The sequence below is a fragment of the Ornithodoros turicata genome, unplaced genomic scaffold (assembly GCF_037126465.1).
Source record: "Ornithodoros turicata isolate Travis unplaced genomic scaffold, ASM3712646v1 Chromosome13, whole genome shotgun sequence".
NCBI classification, from domain to species: Eukaryota; Metazoa; Arthropoda; class Arachnida; order Ixodida; family Argasidae; genus Ornithodoros; species Ornithodoros turicata.
Genome location: NW_026999307.1, coordinates 3730420 through 3749333, shown reverse-complemented (window position 1 = coordinate 3749333; position 18914 = coordinate 3730420). Strand labels below are relative to the sequence as shown.

General features: G+C 47.7%; 1 protein-coding gene across 1 annotated transcript; it reads left to right on the top strand.

Annotated features, from left to right (window-relative positions):
• The first annotated feature begins 2727 nt into the window (after positions 1–2727).
• Positions 2728–13579, top strand: LOC135372195 (uncharacterized). Its single transcript, XM_064605883.1, has 3 exons — positions 2728–3436; positions 4422–4707; positions 11845–13579. Exons 1-3 carry the CDS (start codon positions 2911–2913, stop codon positions 13514–13516), a joined length of 2484 nt encoding a protein of 827 aa, XP_064461953.1. The 5' UTR covers positions 2728–2910; the 3' UTR covers positions 13517–13579.
• Positions 13580–18914: the final 5335 nt, after the last annotated feature.

Below are 18914 nucleotides of genomic sequence, written 5' to 3'. Positions count from 1 at the left end.
CAGCAACGTGAGTAAGAGACAAGCAGAAAACCAGCACCGCGAATACCAAAACTCATCCGACACGGGCCTTACCGCGGGCGACGCGCGGGGGGTCACATGATTACGACTACCAATAGGAATGCCCGGAGCTCTGACGTCAGAGCTTGACGAGTGCGCTGCTCAAGGGTTTAATACACCGCCAAGTACGACACGCAGAAAAATAAGACAGTTAGTTTTCCCTCAGTACTCTAGAGTGCAATACAGTGTGTGCATGATGTAATGAACCACATGTATCAGGGTGTCACAACCCCTTTAAAATATCTTCGTTTGTGGTTTTGTGACTGCAAACAACAACAACAACTTTATTTCAGGAAGATGGGTGGGAAGTTTCATCGCCGGGGGCGATACTCTACCCCATTGCTGGAGCTGAAGCGGGGAATGAAGTCATGGGTCCCGTTATAATGAGGATCGAAGTCCTGTGGCGTCCAAAAAGGCGAAGAGAGCCTTGAGGGTAGAGCGTTGGTGAGCTGGATGCGGCGAGGGGCCAAGCAATTTTGTGAGGGAGAGGGGGCGGGAGTCTAGCTCGTTGAGGGAGGCGAGAGTACGGAGCGGGAAGGGTGGTAGTGTGGGCAATGGAGAACTATGTGTTCGAGATCTTCAACAGCACCGCAGTGACTGCAGTGGGGAGAGTTAACTTGTCTCAAGCGGTAGCGCCACTGTGCTGTGAAGGCCACGTCGAGGCGCATTCGATGAACTAATGCGGCGCCTTGACGAGACATATGTGCTGGCATGCGGAAAGCGAGCGCTGGGTGAACTCTGCTCAGCATGGCGGGGGGTAGTGTATCAGCGGTCGTTAGCGGGTAGCCAGACGAGCCACAAGGCTTCGAAGTATGGACCGCCGATCGCCTCTCAGCAGTGCAATACGCGTCCGTGTCCGAGACGAGAGAGCTGCTTCGGCGGCGCTGTCCGCCAGTTCATTGCCTTCGCCACCGCAATAGGCGGTAACCCATTGGAGAGCGAGCCTATGTCCTGCTTCGTAGACAAGTTTGTAAGCGGTTAACACATCCATAACCAACGGTGACGGTTTGGTTTTGTGAGTGCAATACTTCATGTGCTATAGGGTTTGCGAGATGGAGTTACTGCTTTCCAGTCGCACTAATTACGTGGCTGGTCTTGTGAGAAACAGGAAACACGAACACCATGTCCATATTCTGAGGAAGAAATCGACGACAACACTCGTGGACTAAACAAGCTTACCCCATTAAAATCAATCTCCCTCGGTGGATAATGGCCAGCATCTGAAGTCCAAGAAGAAGAAGAAGCTTACGCTCGGACCTCCGTTCTGCACCCATCCTTCGTACAATACTGTACCGATAGTGTGAACATCACAATATCCTATTTCGGTAGCGCGGTACCTTGGGTACTGCCAGCACCACTTGGACACAGAAGCCTGCTTATTGCCTTCTCTCCTTCCTTCGCGACGTGGAGGAGACAAAGTCCGAATCCGTCTGCGACTGCGAATCATCGTTCTGCGAATTCAAGAACTCGATAGCAGTTAACTTGAAACCTGAATAGCTGAACCTGCAGACAACGAGTGCAACACGCTTTCCAGAAAATCAGTCTTGACAAAGAAATGACAAAGAAAACTCTCTTCTCGTCCAGGGTTAAAAATGCCAGATGATCAGCGTACACTAACACTTTAACTTCAACTCCACTCAACTGCAATCTTTCATGTTGGTATTCTATATGATATTTTGCCACGGCGGCTCTATGTACATGTCAAATAACATCGGGGATAGCGGACACCCGTAACGCACTGGGGAAATTACTGCAACTGGCTCTCTACAGTGGTTATCTATGATGCAGATATGGGCAAATGTCCTCACCATTTTTGCCCTCACCTCACTTTCCGCCCAATTTTTTTCTCCTCGCCTCGCCTCACCTCAACATTATCCCGGAAAGTTTTCCTGACCTCATCTCATCCTATTCTTTTCTGAAAATATTTTCCTCATCTCATCTCTCCTAAACCTTTTCCTGATAATTTTCCCCACCTCACCTCAACTCCTCATCACGTAATTTTCCTCGCCACACCCGAACTTCTCTTGAGGTAATTTTCCTGACCTCACCTCAACTGCTCCATGTAATTTTCCATCGCCGGACCTCAATCTCTACTTAGAAATTATTCTGCACTTCACCCCAACTTCTCGATATAATTCAACTCACTCAACTCGTTTTGCGCTTTATTTTAAACGTTTTCCATTTAGTACGCGGGGATGTTCAATCACCACTCTCAGACGACGGTGGTTCGTCTCCATGACTACGACCGCCGTTATCTCCTTCGTGATTGGCTACCGCCGTAGAAGACACGATCATGATTGGCTGACCCTTAGTTGTTGCGATTTTCAGACATATATCGGCAAGCTCCCTTAGAAGTCGGCGCAGGAGGCACAATCCCCCTGGGCGTCTGTCGTGACGTTGCCCACCTCTGTGAGGCCGACAACGGCGACCCCTTTCACTAGCACCACCGACGAGGAAGCAAGTTTTCTCTATCTACGGTGTGTTGATACTGCCGAGAATAAAAACCTGAAGCTACTACAAGCGACGTCCAAATCCTGAGTATGGGCATAATAACGAAAGCATGCGACAGGCTCTTTTAATTTTTGCTTGCGTCCGGGTTGTCCCTGTCATGGCGCTGACGCATACTTACCATTTTGATCAACTATCTTTTTGTCGTTGCTTGCCTAGGGCTTCAGGCATTTAGTGCTTTCCTATTATAATGTCTTTGGATCATTGCTAACGAAGATTGCCATTTCGCAAAGCAATGGGGGAACAATAGCCATCGACAAGAACCTGTCTCACGTGCTGAAACTGTGCTGCATTCTCTTCCGTTCGTGTGAGCACCGAAAGTAACCTGAGGGCCAATAGTGAATCATGGACGCAGATAAGGTGGCTCCCACCCATTCTGCAACGACCACGAAAAAAGAACAGGGGCATCCGGACCGCGACCGTAGTCCCCGTGAACTCCATGGTGCTTCACTGAAACCGATGAAGGCAAAGCGCAAGAAGAAACGCAGAAAGCCTGACATTTTCCCGGCTGAACCAGCTGGAGATTCAAGAAGTGACCATATTGCGAGTGAACCAGCCGTCGCCGAAGTACCTGCGGGACCACCAAGAAAGGGAGTCCTGTCTGAGACACCTCTTGAATCTCTTGCAGCGACAGCATTGGCTGATACCCCTGTTGAAACTCCTGCAACGAAAATATTGGCTGTTATGCATGCGGAACAAATTTCAGCTAATGATTCAGCTGAGGTGTCATCAAGGAATCTGCTCTTCCGGGCTACATCAGTAGGGCAAGGTCAAATGAAGGGCGACATGGAAAAGGTGGCTGGCCCTGTCGGAGTGAGCAGCGAACTTGCAATGGACGCTGGATACGTTTCAGGAGAAAGGAACGGCCGACGTAAGTTGACTTTCCTTGACTCTTTGACTACATGCAGTTAAAAATGACGAAACTAGCTGACGAACCTGAAGCAGCTGGGAATTGCATGGTGTGGTTCACTGGCTTGTGGCTTGTAAATACCGCGAACTATCGTTCTCTGTGAAGAATACCCCAAATGTTGACCAGGCACAAAGGTTGAAGCTCCCGGTCGAAAATAGTACCAGTAAATAGAATGATACTAGTAATAGTAAATACGAGTAGTAATTCCCGATAATGTAATAACAGAGTCTCAGAAGCATTTGAGCAGTGGTAATGAGAGAAGTAAGCAGATGTACCCAGCTATGTACATCAAATGTTTTTTCTTTTTTTTTAAAGATCTTCATGGTTTGCTTGTTTGCGGGCACGGGGTCTTCCAGGTTAGGATGTGTTGCAACCAACAGCTTATTGTTAACAACGCCACAATGACACGTTAGACTAGCGGTATGAGTTCGAAATTCCAACTGGTATATTCCATTTCGCAGTGATGGGGTGCACCTCGAAATGAAGTGTTCGAAATCGCCGTTGCAAAATAAACTAATGGACAGAAATGTTACCCGAGTATAAAATGCGCAGTCGCGAGCGGGAAACTCCCCATGGCGAACTTAGACCAACCAGGACACAGAAATGCTAACCAACATGCTGCTCCGTCGTGTCCGCCCTGCTAAGCCTAACGTTTCGTAAAATGTGGGATTTGTTGGCTAAAACGACTTGGACAGACATCGACAACCCGTGAATTTGAGTGGTTAAATAGTGATGTCGTGCTTTTATACACGGCATATGTTACGAAGCAACCGAGCATGATCCTTAATTTTTCTTGTTTCGAGAACGTGAATTTGCGATCGGGGATTTCGCAACCGGGAATATCGAGGCCCTCCTTACTGATGGGGTCCGTATTTCGCCACCATATTATGTGACATTGCATACATTTCGATATATTGATGTCATTTGTCCACCTTCTGCGTTACAGAAGGCCTCAGGATCATCACCAAGGAATACATGAAAGACGTTAAACCAACAGGACAATCTGTGAGAAACACGCGCGTTTGCTTGATATCCGGCATCATCGGCGTCATCCTCATCAGCATCGTCGTGGTGCTTGTCCTTAACGGTCCACCGCATCGGGCACTCGTAAAGAGCGTGGGCAACTGGTGTACATCCTCACAAAGCTGTCACGATGCCGAGATGTTCTTGCAAAAAATCGTGGACACCACTTTCCACCCTTGTACAGATTTCTACAGCCACGTCTGCAGCAGGTATGTGTACGTTGTATGAGGAATAAGGTGGTTTCACGACTTAAGGTAGCGTTAGCAGACTGATCACAAGTACTGAGTAGAGGATGGTGTACGTCATTCTTTACCTGGCAATTTCGGCCCTACGATAGCTCGGCAAAAATTGAGCAGGTTCGAATTCTGTGCTGCCGCTCAAGGAAACAGTTCGGACTGCCAATGGGATGACGCAGTTATGAGGTTCAATTCATCGCGCTGGCACCCATTGGCTTTTCCGTGAATTACTTGATGAATTATGTCTGTTTGGGAACTCGCAATCTTTCACATTCCAACTCAAGTGCTTCTGTTAAGGGTGAGCTGTATTCCCATCCAAACCTGAGTATCCGTATGTAAACGATGGCCCTCTGGGACGACTTTTTGGTTTCCCGAAGCAACCGAAAACCTACGAACCGAACGCCCTAAAGGACCGCCCAAGTGAGCTCGCGAGCAACCTGAGCGCTAACTAAGGTACGTTGGTCCCGAAACGAAATACGAAGAATTTGTGCGGTTCCGTGGATCGCGAGGGGGAATTACAAATTTACACTTATGGCGTGGCTCCAGAGATCAGACGGATCTGCTACTGAAATGACGAAGTCTTCAGTGCATGAGCTCTATCGACTATTTTGGTGTCAGGAGAAATCCATAGAACAAAATTGTGCCACTCTCAACTTGCACTGCACAGACATTGACAATCGCTTAGGGGGTTGGTAGATGGTAGAGGCTCTGTGAAATGCAATGCTATTAGTTGTGAAATTATACAAGCAATCTACAAGAGACTACTAGGATGACCTGTAATGTGGTCTGTGCGGCCACACTGCACACAACAAAAAGACCTATGGGATCGTCATATAGTATTATTTAGCAATCAGCATTACTTTTCAAACTTATTTCTCAGAATACGTTTGATGACACGGATACTGTGAGAAAGCAGTAAACCTGGGAGGCAGCAACAGTGCGTGTGCACGGGACAGGTTTATTCCGAAAGTGGGGCAGGTGCGCCAGAATGGGTGCGCACGCAACGAGGTTAGCATCTCGACTTCTTCTAACACCCCCCCTGACAGGTTATCCCTCGATGAGCCCCATCCTTTGCCTTAACGCCTCCAGTCTCGGTCGTGGTAAAGGTTTCGTCAACGCGTCCGCGATGTTGTCAGCGGACTCGCGGTACTGAAAGTTGATGATGTTGCGTGCTACTAGATCACGTAAGTGATGGTGACGGACATCGATGTGCTTTGTTCTGGCGTTGATCCCTTCACTAAGGGCAAGCTTAATGCAGCCCTGATTATCCTCGAACATAGGTGTCGGTTGATCAATGACTAGTCCGAAATCTTCCAACGATGGACGCAGCCACAAAACTTCCTCTGAAGCATAAGCCGCGGAAATGTACTCTGCTTCGGTGCTCGACAGAGCAACAGATGACTGTTTTCTGCTGGACTAAGTGACCGGGCTGTCTCCAAGCAGGATGATGTAGCCACTTGTTGACTTGCGGTCAGTGACGTTGCCGGCCCAGTCTGCGTTGACATATCCTGTCAAGTCCAAGCTTTGTCGACCTGTAAGGGTCAGCTTAAAGTCCCGAGTATGCATCAGGTACCTGAACAGCTTCTTCACGGCCCCCCAATCTCGCTGACGCGGACTGCTCACTCGACGACAAAGTATGCCAGTTGCGCAGGCGATATCAGGCCGTGTCGTCGTGCTCAGATACAGCAGCTCTCCGACTGCTTTCCGATACAGATCGTTGCTGGGCAGTAGGTCTTCTTCCCCCGTAAACTTCAGATAGTCTGGATCCATTGGTGTGAAGCTGATCTTAGCAGTACTGAGGTTATATTTCTCCAGCAATGCATCTATTTTGTTCTTCTGATGTAGCAGGAAACAGTCGTGACGTGGTCTCTCTATCTCGATACCAAGGTAGTGGCAGACATGTCCAAGGTCCTTCAGCTCAAAGTGCCTATTGAACTGATGCCAAATTCCTGTTATGGTAGGATTGTCTCGATGGCAAATTAACATGTCGTCCACGTATACAAGTACGTATAGCTGGGATCCGTTCACTACTTGGGTGTACAAACAGGGGTCTGCCTGGCTCCGTGTGAAGCCCGCTCCAAGTAGTACTTGATTGGCTTTGATGTTCCATGCCCTGGCAGCCTGTTTAAGTCCATACAACGACTTCTGAAGCTTACACACGAGATGTTCCTCCCCTGAAGCAATGAACCCTTCCGGTTGCTGCATATAAATATCTTCTTCGATTTCGCCATTCAAAAATGCGGTTTTTACGTCAAAATGACGAACTCTCAGGTTCTCGGCAGCTGCCACTGTTAAAAGAATCCGCAGTGTGGTGAGCTTCGCGACTGGAGCAAACGTGGCATCATAGTCCTCTCCAAACCGCTGGGAGAACCCCTGAGCGACCAGTCTTGCCTTGTAACGCTCAACGTTGCCATCTTTGTCCCGTTTAGTTTTAAAAATCCACTTGCAGCCGAAGGGCTGCTTGCCCTCCGGTAACTGTGCAAGAACCCAGGTGTTGAGCTGGTGAAGCGAATCGATCTCATCGACAGCAGCCTTTATGCATTTGTCCTTGTCAGCAGCTGGCAACTTCTGCATGTCCTTCCAGCTAACTGGATCGGGCGCGGATGCCGCGCAGGCTACATAAGAAAGACGGTCCGGAGGTACTCCTTTGTTGCTCCGACTCGAGCGCCGTGGTTGAACGGGACCATCCCCATCAGCTGCGGGAGAAACTCCATCTGCCATCTGAACATCCGCACCGGACCCTGGTACAACTCTGTCAGTCACCGGAACATCTCCAACGCTGTCACCGCGCAAGGGCAAGCTAGGAGGGCGAAAGCTAGGCAGCTCCACTTCAACGTCACCAGAAGACGACTGCTTCGAACGCTGTGTGCCCGGACGCCGGAAAGCGGGTGATTCTCCACAGAACGCTTCCATGATCGGGCTTTCGTCAACGATCACACTGCGTGTCACTTTGACACTGTGACTACCTTTAAGAAGCACCCGGTACCCCTTCTGCGTCTCGCTGAATCCCACTAGCACACCCTCAAGAGCCCGAGCGTCCCATTTGTCTCGCTTCTCCTTAGGAACATGAAGATAGGCCGTGCTCCCAAACATGCGCAAGTGTTCCAGGTGGGGCTTCTTGCCAGTCCAGATTTCGTAAGGAGTTTTCGATACCGCTTTGCTAGGCAGCCGGTTCTGAAGGTAGCAGGCAGTCGTAACAGCTTCGCCCCAATATAACTTTGGAAGTCCTGCCCCGAAAAGCATACTCCTTGCGCTCTCACAGAGTGTCCTGTTCTTTCTCTCGGCGACCCCATTCTGCTCTGGGTTGTACGGAACTGATGTCTGGAATGTTACACCGTACTTGCGCAGAAGGGCCTGTGTCTTGCCACTGGTGTACTCTGTCCCATTATCGGCGCGAATTATCTGCGGATGACGCCCAAACTTCGTGTTCATCAGGGCCAAGTACTCCTCCAGCTTTGCAGATACCTCGTCCTTAGATTTCAGCAGGTACAGGACAGTGTATCGTGAAAAATCGTCGATGAAAGTGAGGAAGTACTTGTTTTTGCTAGGCGTTAGAGTCCTCATGGGGCCGCAGACATCCGTGTGGACAAGCTCCAGAACAGCTCCCGCTCGCGACGAAGTCTCTTTAGGAAAGGATGCCCTCTTCATCTTTCCTTTGATACAGCTGTTACATTTTACCAAGTGGTCGCAGTCACCGATCAGGATCCCATCTGCCAAATCCTCCTGCTGTAAACGCTTGACTGCTACTGCGTCTCTATGCCCGAGACGAAGGTGCCATACGTGTACGCACTTTCGGTGACTAGACGTCCGAGAGACATTGGCAGCCGTAGTACTCAAAGTGGACAAGCGATAGAGGCCATTTTCCACTCTTGCCTTAGCCAACACCTCCTGCCTCCTAGTGACGATACAGTGGTCTCCTTGAAATGTCACCACGTTGCCTTGTTGCGTGAGGCGCTTGACAGACAGAAGATTACTCTCGAGGGAGGGTACGTAGAGTACATTCTTCACCTTGACCGACTTGCACTTGGAGTCAGAAATGCGACACTGTAGAATGCCATCACCGATTCCATGTGAAGAAATTCTCTGACCATTCGCCACGGTAACAGTTTCTGCTGACTGACGATAATTCTCCGTGAAGAAATCCTTGTCGTTACACATGTGGCTGGTAGCGCCAGAGTCAACGTACCATGGTCTACCTGGCAATTCGGGAGCGGCGAGAAATGCAGTTTCGGACGATGACGAGCGGTCGGACGCTGCTACCTTAGCGCGCTGCCGAGGCTTCCTGCGCCCCTTCAAACGGGGGCAGTTCCACTTCAAGTGGCCTACCTCCTTGCAGTAGTAGCAATGCCTCCCGCCGGACGAAGGTTTCCTACTGTCGTCTCTCTTCGTTTGAAGGGCAGTTCCCGAACCAGACGTTGAACTACTTGATGCTCGCATGCTCGCAGCTGCTTGATGCTCGCTGATGTCTCCCATATCCACAGTTCTAGTGTTCTGGGCCCATAACCTGTGAGAAAGCAGTAAACCTGGGAGGCAGCAACAGTGCGTGTGCACGGGACGGGTTTATTCCGAAAGTGGGGCAGGTGCGCCAGAATGGGTGCGCACGCAACGAGGTTAGCATGTCTACTTCTTCTAACAGATACTGGGTAAGCTTCTCGCCTCGAATGATAAAGAATTCCGCAAGCACCTTTGCCCCGAAGTACCTAATACTCAATAATACACAATTCCTCCTAACACGTGGACGCCATTGTCGAAAATTGTCAGACCTTGTGAAATATAGCGTTGATATCCTTTCAAGTGTAACAGAATCAACAACTGTATAATAAAAAGCAAAGCATTTCTGTACATAACTGATAAGCCGATCGGGTACAAAAATAAATAAGCGCAAGTGTGACTGGTTCCCTCTGAGGGGACCAAGCATGGCCCTGAAAGTTTTTTTTCTCAAGTATGTAAAGGGAATTCAGGGTTCATTCATGTGAAAGTCCATACACCTCAACAGCACATGGCAAATGAGAGTGCACTAATGAATAATATACAGGTATGACCGTATTGAGAGGTAATTATTTATTTTTATTTTTTCTTCATCTTTTTTTCCTTTTTTTTTTGTGAGAGCATATATTCGAAATGACATCTTTCTTCTTCACAGCAAGCACATGACTATCACATTTTAGATGTTTATCAGTATTAACCTGGGAGAATCAACTTTATGAAGAATTACAGAATACTAAATCAATCTGTATAGTGGAGCAAACTTCTTTTGCATAATGTAACAACCCCGAGACTACGGAACACGAAGCTACAGACACAACACGAAGTCCCTTCGTGCTCCCCAGTCTCGGGGTTTTAACATTACGCATCATCTTCACCAGCTCGCTTGCTTCTTAGCCATTTTTTCAAGCTTCTTTTGTTCAATAAAGGTCTCACGAACTTTGGCACTGTACTGGTCACGGGGCTGCATCGTTCATACCATGCGATGTTATGAGGAGCAGCACAGAGAACAAGAGACTCTCAGCATGAAAAAACAAACAAACAAACAAAGAAACATACGACGCGCTGCAGTGAATTATGTAACGCGTACCTGCCAACTCTCTCGGATTATCCGGGAGATTCCGGAATTTCGTTCAGTCTCCCATATGTACGAACGCGCCATCCAATCTCCCGGGAAAATTGGGACTTCGGCTTTTCTTCTTCCATTTTCCTTTCAAAGCTGCGCAAAACGCAATCTCGGAAGAATTAGACAGCCCGCACGTATTTCGCGGCATGAGTATCAATGGCTGGAGGCAGAGGCACATCGCGTGTTACATTGTGTCCGTGTTTCTCGAGATGACGTGCTATCATCAGTCCAGTCTCGTGCGATAGTTTTGTCTCCTCCGATGGCGCTCTCCAAGCAGAAGAAATACCTGCACGTCTTCCTCGTACGTGACAAGTGCCTTTTCACAGGTTTTCTGGTTGAGCACAATCCGCCGCGGAGCGTGAGCGACAGCGTGTGACCGCTGCTCCGGAAGATGTTCCCAAAATGTGACGAAGCGAAGCACCACTGGTGTGGACGGACGAAGACCATTGCCATCACCGGTGAAATGGCTGTGGTCCCGCAAAATGTAATACTGGAGATCCTGAGACGACGCGACTTCGAAATTGCGGTTGACGGAAGCAACGATAGAACGATAGTGCTTCGCAGCCCCAACCGATAGTGGCTACTTATGACGTGGAGGAATCGCAATAGTGTAGGAACGCTATTCCGAGCGCACAAAATTAATGCCCCCCCCCCCCCCCCCACCGGCCACGGGCCAAGGGGGTTCTCCAGAATTTTCAGTTCGTCAGGTTGGCAGGTATGGTAACGCGATGAACGGAAGTTGAAACATAGTACAGTCGTACGCACGCGCTGTTGCTTTATCAAACTGAGAGCTCTCTAGGTATATCTGGGACCCAGCCTTTGACTGAGTGCGCTCACGCTTTAGTTGCGGAAATGGAAATGGCCCTTGAGGGCAAGAGTTACCTCAGGACGGCCAAACCGAGACACACTTGAGGGCGGAACTGCGGAAGCTTTGGGAGCACAGCCAAGTCTAATGTTAGGTGTGTCTACCGTCACAGCGCAAGCGCGTGTCGCTATTCGAAGGCAGCGTATTTATCCGTATCAGTAATTTTATCCGCCTGTGATTTTAACTTGCACAAGAGTTCCTGATATCTGAGAGACTAAAGCAACCTCAACTTCACTTTGGCGACAATGAGGGGATCGATAGAAAGGGGAGAGCGCAGACTAGTTGGTAATTGAGAAAGCGTTGACGTTCGTCCCTGTTTGTCTCCGGGTCTCTGGTTATTCTCTCTGTCATAATGAGGGTGTTTCGCGATGAGGCACTCACTTAGCGTTATGGAAATATTCCAACAACTTATTTTAATGCCCCAGTCATTTTGATTCAAAAATATGGAGGTAGTACAGTGCTGAAGTCGAACAAAAATATGTTATGAAATCTAGGTGTCTCGCGACGTAATGCCACGGAACCTAGAATGAGTTCTTTCCTCACTTGTTATCATGCATAATCTTTTGAGTAGTTTTCCTTTGTTAGCTCACATTGCTGAACTTGCTGTAAGCCTAAGATTCTGCATTTCACACAGGTGGCTAAAACCGACACGCTTCCGGAACGCTTACATGGACGAGCTCTTATACGACCTAATGATGGAAATCTACGATCAGCTGGAAGAAGCCAAGGACAATCCCATCCACAGAGATGCGCTACAGGCAATGTCAGTTTTCTTCAAGAGTTGCATGAAATTCATCTTCGAAAAGGAAGCACTGCAACATGTTGTTACGGAGGTCTTGAGGGTGCTGGAAGTCGATGTCTCGCTTTGGAAGACCGCGAGAACGCTCGATGATGTCTTTCCCATGATATTCAATTTAGGTGTCAAAGGCTGTCCCAGCGTATTCAAAATAGGCTACCGAAGAAGACCTCAAATAGACGTCCTTATCAGTGGCGGTTCGAGTCTTTCAGGGATTTACGACCAAGGCATCGACGACACACTTAAAGGATACATGGCAGACGTGGTTAAAATATCGAACATCGATGCGGAAGCAAATATCAAAGACATAGACGGGAAATTCTGGAAAATATACAACCAGGTGAGCAACAGCACCTTCGAGACCATACCGGTGGATAAACTTGGCATTGGTGTCTCACTAGACGTCCTGGTACGAGCGCAAACGGAGGGCTTCTACGGGACTTTCAGCAACATTAAGGTTAAAGACCTCGGAATCATTCGGGCTGCACTGGACGAACTATCGCACTTGACCGCCCAACAGAGGAACTCCTACCTGTACCTTCTCACGTTATCCAATATCCTTGTGCATGATTTCACCTTCCGCTACCGCGACTTCCGTGTTGGCGAAGAGAGAGAGTGCCTGCGACTGACGAGCCGGTATTTCAGCCGGGGATACTTCCAATACGTCATCAACCGCTTCCAGTCCGATGGCGTAAAGCACGCGATGACAGCGATGGAAGTGGATATTCGAGAATCGATATTGGAAGAAACCAGGACGTCGTCGTGGATTTCCGCTACAAGCATGCAACAGGTCATCGATGCGATGAACGCTACTGAGGTCTGGCTAGGACAGGGGAAAGCTGACATTCCGGAAGAGACAGCATTTCACTTCCTCAACGAATCATTTATTTGGAACGTTGCAAGCTTGTTGAAAGAACATGTCGAACTGCGAACCACTGACGCAAATGATGTGCTTTTTTCGCAGTGGCAGTACGAAGGAACGGTCGGGTATGTAAAAGAAAACAAAACGATCGTATTCGCGACTGCTGTACTACGCCCACATATGTTTTATGAGGACTTGGCGTTTCGTTTGAATTATGCGACGGCCGGTATGCTGATGGCCGAAGCACTTCTGCAAGCCGGGTTGGAAAGAGTGGATTATCCATCACGTGAAGCGGATACGCGATATCAGAACTGGAACAAAATACGTTGCTACAAGCGCCGTATTGAAGAAATGACTGGGATGAATGCGAGTGACGAGGCTGTACGAGAATTGGTTGCTTTAGAGCTGTCGCTGCATGGCAGCTTTAATATCAACAGAACTCAGGGTCTGAGTGCGGAAGATGCGAAGGAGAGCGACCAGATGTTCTTTCGAAGATTTTGCTTAGCAAATTGTGGGCCTTCGTCGGGACATCGGCGGCTTCTTCCTGGGAAGTTCCGTTGCAACTTTTTACTTCTCGGACAGTCAGAATTCGCCAAAGCGTTCGACTGTTTGCCGAAGTCAAACGAGTGCCTTGTTCCTGGTTCTTGACTTCTAGCCATAGCTTATCGTCGGTGCTATAATAACCGAATAAATAAATAAATTCGTTTAGATCGTTTACTGTAACAGTCACCTCTCAACTTCATTCTGCGCGTCTTGGCATTCTAGAGACGACACCCAGTTCGACTGGTTTTCAGTAGTCTTCCATGAAGTTGACCTCGCTGATCGACGGAATACCCAGTGATTCATGTTCCGTGCCCCACATTTCACAGCCTGCAAAGCAAGGCCGTCATCTCAGTTTCAAAGCTGACTGACATGCCTGTGGAAGAAATCCTTGGAAAACTTGAAAGACCAGGACGTCACAGACACGCGCAAAATTAAGATACGTAGGAATGGCGAATATATTACAACAAGGAACACTGTGCTGGCCTTCGATAAACCCAGATTACCACACAAGTTAAAAGTAGGCTATCTTTCGGCAGATGTGCGGCCGTACATCCCAAATCATTTGCGTTGCTTTCGTTGCAATCGATATGGTCATACTGCTGACGCATGCCGGGGCACTCCCTGTTGTGCACGATGTGCACAGGAGGTCACGACACAAAGGAATGCAAAGGAACAGATGGCTATGTCAATTGCTCCGGTGAACACCCCTCATATTCAAGGCCTTCTCCAAAGTGGAAATATGAGAAGGAGATTCTACATGTCAAGGTCACGCAAAACCTCAGTTTTCCGGAAGCAAGGAAAAAAGTATCACCATATTTCTTTGAGAAATCTTTTGCAGCAACAGTCAAGGGAAAGCCAAAAATGGTTGCCAAACACCAGTGATGGCCAGTAGTTAAACTACTAGTTAAACTACCTGACTGTAGCTAAAAAGTAGTTATCAACTACTTGCAGAAATGTAGTGTGCCACTACTAGTTCAAGTACTATTTCGAGTAGTTAACTACAGTAGTTAGGTTACTGCAGGCACCAACTACTTCCGATTTTGCCGCTAGCTTCACGGCAGTATTGTGCGTCCGACTTTTACCTTGAGCTACTTGTTTGATGAGAACGGAGGTGCAGAGCAATTGTGCCGTGTATGCGAACTAAATCTTTATTTTTATTACTGCTTGTGATTCACATTTAGGTGTCCAAGAACAATATAGAATGGGATTGGTGATAAAGGACAACGTTAAGTAGTTAGAGATGTATTTAAAATACATTGCAGTAGTTAAAGAAGTAGTTTTAACTACCTCCCATGAAAAGTAGTTGAACTACTAGTTAAACTACTTCATCGCGAAGTAGTTAGTAGTTATAGTTAAACTACTGTAGAAGTAGTTAGTGGTCATCACTGCCAAACACACAGTCTGAAGCACACACAAGTACACTTCCGGAGACAGAGGAAAACAAGGGAGTGGTAGATCCACTTCACACTCCACTCACTCCTGTGGCGTCACCGTCATCGACGCCACTTCTGTCATCGTCACCCATGGAAATTACTTCCATGGAGTGTGATGACGATGAAAGCTCGCTAGGCTCATTCACAAGCGCGAGCTCTCAGTCTAAAAGACAGTCAACACGTAGTCTTTAGGGGAGTGGCTTACTCCCTGATATATCACCTAAGGAACTGGCGGCTGCTCGGAAGAAGATACCGAAACAGCCCATAATGCCCCTAAAGAAAAAATAATGAAACGTTGTTTGAACAGTGCACCCTTCTTTGTAATGCAGACACGTCTTGTATACATTCCTCTTATATTCTTCATTATGGCTATCGTACAGTGGAATTGTCGAGGACTTTTCACAAATCTTGATGACGTCAACGATCGGACAGGTATGATGCATTCTGCTTCGCATTGAAAGAAACTTACCTGAATCCCCAACAGACACACACAGTCAGGCGGTGGAACCTGTTCCGAAAAGATCGTCTAGATGTCACACGTACATCTGGAGGTTTTGCAATCCTCGCACGAATTTCTGTGCCAACCAAGCACCGTTCACTGCAGACAGGTCTTGAAGCAGTTGCTGTTCAAATTTGTCGTCATAGGGTTTTAACAGTTTGCTCTTTATATTTACCTCCCTCGGTAGTGGTAGAGGACAAACAACTGGAAGATTTACTGGATGAACTTCCATCGCCATGTCTTATACTTGGAGATTTAAATGCCCATAACTTTTTATGAGGCATTCAAAAGATCGACAGACGGGAGAAGATGATAGAAAGGATTTTGCTTACGAGGTCGATTTGCATGGTCAATACAGGAGCTCCAACCTACGTAAACAGTACCACACAGTCCTTTTCGGCAATTGACCTCGCCTTCTGCAGCCCATCTTTGTTCCAAGAGATAGATTGGACAGTAGAGGAGAACCCTCGAGGTGGTGATCACTTCCCTTTAGTCCTAAGGTTAAACCAGACGTCAAACACTATGACTACACGACCATCACGGTGGACACTATCCTGAGCAGATTGGAACATCTTTCAAGAGAAAGCCACACTTTCATCGGGGCTTTATTTGGTATGGACGTCAACCACGCTAATGACATTATTACAGCCACAATCATAGAGGCAGTTATTGAGTCCATTCCATAAACATCTGGTCGCATCCCCAAGCGCCCCAAGCCTTGGTGGACGAGCGACTGTGACAAAACACGAAAGGAACAAAACCGAGCATGGGGTATCTTTCGCAGGTACCTTACTGCACAGAATTTACTTTACTTTACCTTTTTTACTTACAGAATTTACTTAATTTTTACACAATTTACTTTACGTTTTTAGTTTACTTTAAGAAATCACGGGCCAAAGCGAGATGGACACGAAAACAAGTTCAAAAACAATCATGGAGAGGCTTTGTTTCGTCATTAACAGGAAGTACACCCTCAAAGAAAGTTTGGGAGGGGCTTAGAAATATTAAGGGTAGCCATCGTAACTTTTCTACCCCTCTTCTGCACATCAATGGATCTCCCTGTGACACTTTGGTAGATCAACCCAACGTCTTGGGTGAACACACATTACAGTAAGAAATTCTTGAAGGTTAAAGCATCTTCTGAAAAGAAGAGTACAGCTGCCGATCATGGTGAGCATTTAGCGTACAATATGCCTTTCAATATGGCTGAGCTTCTCATGGCCTTGCCATCGAAAGACACATCACCAGGACCACATCGCATCACATACTCGACGTTAAGGCACCTGTCAGCTGAAGCACGAGAATGTCTTGTCCACTTCTTTAACTTTATTCGGAAAGAAGGACAGCTTGCTTCTCGCTGGAAACTAGCCACAGTTCTTCCTTTGTTGAAAATAGGAAAAGACACCTCCAACCAAAGCAGTTACAGGCCTATTGCTCTCACAAGCTGCTTGGGCAAAACGTTTGAGCGGATGGTAAATAATCGCCTTGTCTATTATCTAAAGGAGAACCAGTGTCTCTGTAAGTATCAATGTGGTTTTCGAGCCGGCTGTTCTACAGTTGACCATCTCGTTCGTCTAGAAACTACCATCCGGGAAGCATTTGTGAGAAAACAGCACTGCTTATAAGTCTTCTGTGACCTAGAAAAGGCCTACGATACTGCGTGGCGCTACGGTATCCTTCGTGACCTGCACGCTTTCGGGGGACGGGGCCGTCTTTCTCGTTATATTGCTAACTTTCTTGAGGTCAGGACCTTCAGGGTCCTTCTTTGCACAGTATTATCAAAACCGTTCATCCAAGAAAATGGTGTTCCGCAGGGATCTGTGCGGAGTGTGACACTGTTTATAGTTAAAATGAATTTTGTGGTGAATGCAATTCCATCTTCTATTACCTATTTCCTATAGGTGGATGATCCACAGATATCGTGGTGTTCCACTGATCTGGGTAGATGCGAACGGCAATTACAGCTCGCTCTAAATAAACTGAGCAAGTGAGCAAACGAAAACGGGTTCAGGTTTTCACCCCTCAAAACAGTTTGTGTTCCATTTTCTCGAGTAAGGGGAATGTTCCCCGAACCTTCTCTTAAAATGGACAGGCGCGACCTAGCTGTTCAGCGGGAATATAAGTTTCTCGGTCTGACCTTCGATAAGAAACTGACCTTCTCGACTCAGATTACACACCTGAAAGCAAAATGTACGAAGTCCTTAAACCTTTTGAAAGTAGTGTCACGCAGGTCATGTGGAGCAGATCGAGAAACTCTTCACATAGTCTACATGTCTATGATCCGTTCAGGACTTGACTATGGGTCTGGGGTGTACGGTTTAGCGCGTCAATCAGTTCTGAGACGTCTTGATCCTATTCATCATCAGGGACTTCTTCTGGTCCTGGAGGCATTCCGCACCTCGCCGGTTGAGCGCCTCTATGTTGAATGCAATGAATGGTCGCTAGAACGGCGAAGGCTTTATCTTGCCACTTCTTACGCGCTAAGGGTAAGAGGATACCCGATAATCCGGCCCTCCCATGTGTTAAGGACACGCGCTTTAAACAACACTTCATTAATAGACCCACGATCGTCCCGCCGCTAAGCATGCGCCTTTTCCAAGATGTTCAACTCTATGGGTTTACACATTATAGCTCTTCGTGTTGGAAACTGGAGCAAGGGTTCCTGCATGGCAGCCGCCTCCACAATGTAACTTTTCGCTATCAAACCATCATACACCACATGTTGTGCTTCAAGAGGAATTTGCAGTCTTGAAACAAGGTTTTGGAGGCCATATAGCCTTTTACACGGACGGCTCTAAACGACAAACCGGGGTCCCGTGCGCAATGGTAACTGACACGTGTATGAAGTCCCACTGCCTGATAAACAGCTTTTCTATATCTTCAGTGCAAAAGTATATGGTGTAATTCTAGCCTTAAATCACATTGTACAACACCACATCAAGTCGTCGGTTATATATGTGGACTCCCTCAGCTGTGTGCAAGCCATACCCTTCTTGTCCAGCGTGCACAATGCGTGTCCTTTCAGAGCTACCAAGAAAAGCTTCTCCATAATGTTCTGCTGGGTGCCAAGTCACGTGGGTATACCCGGCAACGAACCCGCGGACGCTGCAGCAGCAGTAGCTCTTTCTAATGACACAACTCCTTTCGAGGTTCCTTACCAGGACCTTCAATCGGCCCTGAAGAGGAAAATCCATCAAGCATGGCAGCGAGACTGAGATTATCTACAAATGAACAAATTACATCTCATTAAGGGTAGTATAGGCAGTTTCAGTTTTCGTTTCGAAAATCGTTAATTTGAAGTCATTGTGAGCCGACTCAAGATGGGACACAAGTAGTAGGAGGGCTGGTCGTAGGAGACCGGGGTCCACTACGTTCCTAGCAACGACCCTCCAGACCCCTAGCAACGGCCAGGCGCGTGTGGTGCCAGGGGGATGAATGTGTAGTATATTTCCATTGTCGGGAAAAACTCACGTGACCTCTAGCCTTGGGCCAATCGTTGGACGACGGTTGAGTAGCTTTTTTGCTTTGCTTTTTTTGTTTCCCTGGGTGACCCGTGACGCTGGCGATGCTT